At 36.2% G+C, this 2,717-nt stretch overlaps 1 protein-coding gene across 7 annotated transcripts in view; it reads right to left on the bottom strand.

Moving 5' to 3' along the window:
- Nucleotides 1–2,717, bottom strand: part of CCDC150 (coiled-coil domain containing 150) — a 120,831-nt gene that overhangs the window by 60,348 nt on the left and 57,766 nt on the right. For all 7 annotated transcript variants that reach the window (XR_337278.1, XM_006167767.1, XM_014583907.1 and 4 more), the window contains one exon: nucleotides 256–369. Coding sequence is in view for 6 of the 7 variants with exons in the window: in XM_006167767.1 (XP_006167829.1) it covers nucleotides 256–369 (114 nt within the window). In the remaining variant the exon portion in view is untranslated. The remainder of the gene's footprint in view (nucleotides 1–255; nucleotides 370–2,717) is intronic.

Raw genomic sequence — 2,717 nt, 5'->3', positions numbered from 1 at the left:
CCCCAGGGGGATGGCCACGCCACAATCCCTTCTCCTCCATTCTCCTCTTGGGATCTTCGGCACACATGCACACACACCCAGTATGAGTTTAAGCCACCGGGTCCGGGACTCGAACCGTGGTCGACTACATGGGAGTCCAGCAACATAGCCATTACGCTAACTGCTGGTACCAAGAAAACTCATCTCTTGACTTCTTATTGTTTTAAAACTAATTAGTGATAAATCCCTACTGCCGACTGACCTTTTTATACCCACCCCGTGGTAATCAGAAGTGACTTGCTGAAGTTCTAGAGAAGCCATGTGATTTGCCAGGTGCTTATTCTCTTCTTTTAGAGTCTGCAGGTTGTGGGTTAATGCATTTATATCTACCTTTGAAAAACAAAAGGAGAAAAGAAACTATTTATGCCAGATTGAAAATATATATATATTTTATTGTAAAAATTACAAATGTAATTATAAAATGAAAGGTATCTTATGTAAATATTTCCCTCACTCTAACTGTGAGGATTTGACCAGTCAGTATGATGGGACGCTTTTAAAAACTTTCTTTTGGGGCCAGCAGGTGGCATGGTGGTTATGTCACTGGACTCCCACATCAGTGACAGTGGTTCGAATCCCAAAACCAAAGGCTTGAAACTTGGGCCAAGCGCATGTGCGCCCAAAATCCCAAGAGGAGAATAGAGGAGAGAGGACTGCAGCATGATTATCTCCCTGGGTGGTGATTTCTCACTTACTGCCTTTTTGTCTCTCCAGTGAGAATATAAACCCTATAGCAAAAATCTCAAAAACAAAACAAAACAAAAAGAAAACAAAACAAAACAAAATTTTTTTCTCTCCTTTTCTATTTTTTCAGTTTTCCTTATTGTCTTCACCAGGAGGTTTACTGCAAATTATATAGTTCACCTTAACTAGAAGTTCTTAGAAGGCCTTCTGTTAATTGGTATTTATTTAATATTAATTCAAGTTTATGAATAGAGATGCAGAAATCCTCTACAAAATATTAGTAAAATACATCTAGCAATATGTTAAAAGGATAACAAATCATGACTACATAAAGTTTATCTCACTAGTGTGAAACTTGTTAAGAATTCAAATCAATCAGTATAACTCATCATATCAATAGACTATAATAGGAGAAAAAATATAACCATCTCAATAGATACATAAAAAGCATTCCTCAAAACTCAACACTTATCCATGATAAAAATTCAGCAAACTAGAAATGAAAGAGAATCACTTCTACTTGAAACGATATTTATATATATATCCTGCAGCTAGTATCAGTAGAGCTTCTCCCTAAGTTTGGAAAAAAGACAAGACTATCTGCTCTTACCATAGCTATTCGGCATTATGCAGGAGGCTGTAGATGGTACAATAAAGCAAGAAAATGTAATAAAAGGCATTAAGTTTGGAAAAAAGAACAATACAATTATCTATTCAGAATAGACATGATTGTCTATATAGGAAATATCAAAGAATCTACAAAAAAGATATTAGAATGTGTTTATGAATGTTTAAGGATACAAGGTCCAATCGATGTACTTCTACATATTAGAAACAAACAATTGTAAATTTATATTTCTTATAAGTGCCACTTACAACAGTACAAAACCCAAGAAATTCTTAGATACAAATCTAACAAAATTTGTCCTAGACTTGATATGCTGAAAATCACAAAATACTGATGAGAAGAATAAAGGACCTAAGTGAAATGGAGAAATATGTTAATTATAAGAAAATTCAATATTGCTGGGACTAGCAGATGGCGTAATGGTTATGTTGCTGGACGCTCACGTAGTCAATCATGGTTTGAGTCCTGGACCTGGAGGCTTAAAACTCATGCTGTGTGTGTGTGTGTGCATGTGCACACCCAAAATCCTAAGAGGAGAATAGAGAAGAAGGAATTGTGGCATGGCCATCCCCGCAGGCAGTGATTTCTCGTTTTCTGTCTCTCTACGGCTTCTCTAGAACTTCAGCAAGCACATGCACCCTACAGCAAAAATCTCTCTCTCTCAAAAAAAGAAGATTCAATATTGCTAAGATTCAATATTTCAACTGAAATCCATACTTTTTTTTTTTGGTAAAAATCAACAAGCTCATTTCATTATTTATATGGAAAATCAAAAGAACTAGGATGACTAAAGCAATTATGAGGTATAATACAGTTGGAGAACTCCAGCTAATTTCAAGACATATTATAAAACTATAGCAATCAAGAGCTTCAAATTGGCAAAAGGACAACAAAATCAATGGATCAAAATAGAAAGCCCAGAAATGAAACCACACAATTATGGTCAACTGATTTTCAACAAAGGTGCCAAGACAATTCAAAGGAGAAAGATGATCTATTAAAAGATTTACTAGAAAAGAGATACCAGATAAACTGGGGGAACAAGGGCCTTCAAAAGTTCTCTCCTGCACTATGGAGGTATCTCAAAAATCTACAGATAGAACAACCATATGATCCAGCAATTCCAATCCTGGGTATCTACTTAAAGTATAGGAGAATAATAGTTAGAAAAGTGCATATCTATGTTTATTGTGGCATTATTCAAAATTGCTAAAACATGGAACCAACCCGAATGTCCATGAACAGGTAAATGGATTGAAAAAGTGTGGCTGGGACCAGCAGTTGGCATAATGGCTATGTTGCTGGACTCCCATGTAGTTGACAGTGGTTTGAGTCCTGGACCCGGTGGCTTAAACTCACACTGGGC

The sequence above is a fragment of the Tupaia chinensis genome, unplaced genomic scaffold (genome assembly GCF_000334495.1).
Source record: "Tupaia chinensis unplaced genomic scaffold, TupChi_1.0 Scaffold145082_1, whole genome shotgun sequence".
Taxonomy (NCBI): domain Eukaryota; kingdom Metazoa; phylum Chordata; class Mammalia; order Scandentia; family Tupaiidae; genus Tupaia; species Tupaia belangeri.
This window is presented reverse-complemented; position numbering and strand designations above follow the sequence as displayed.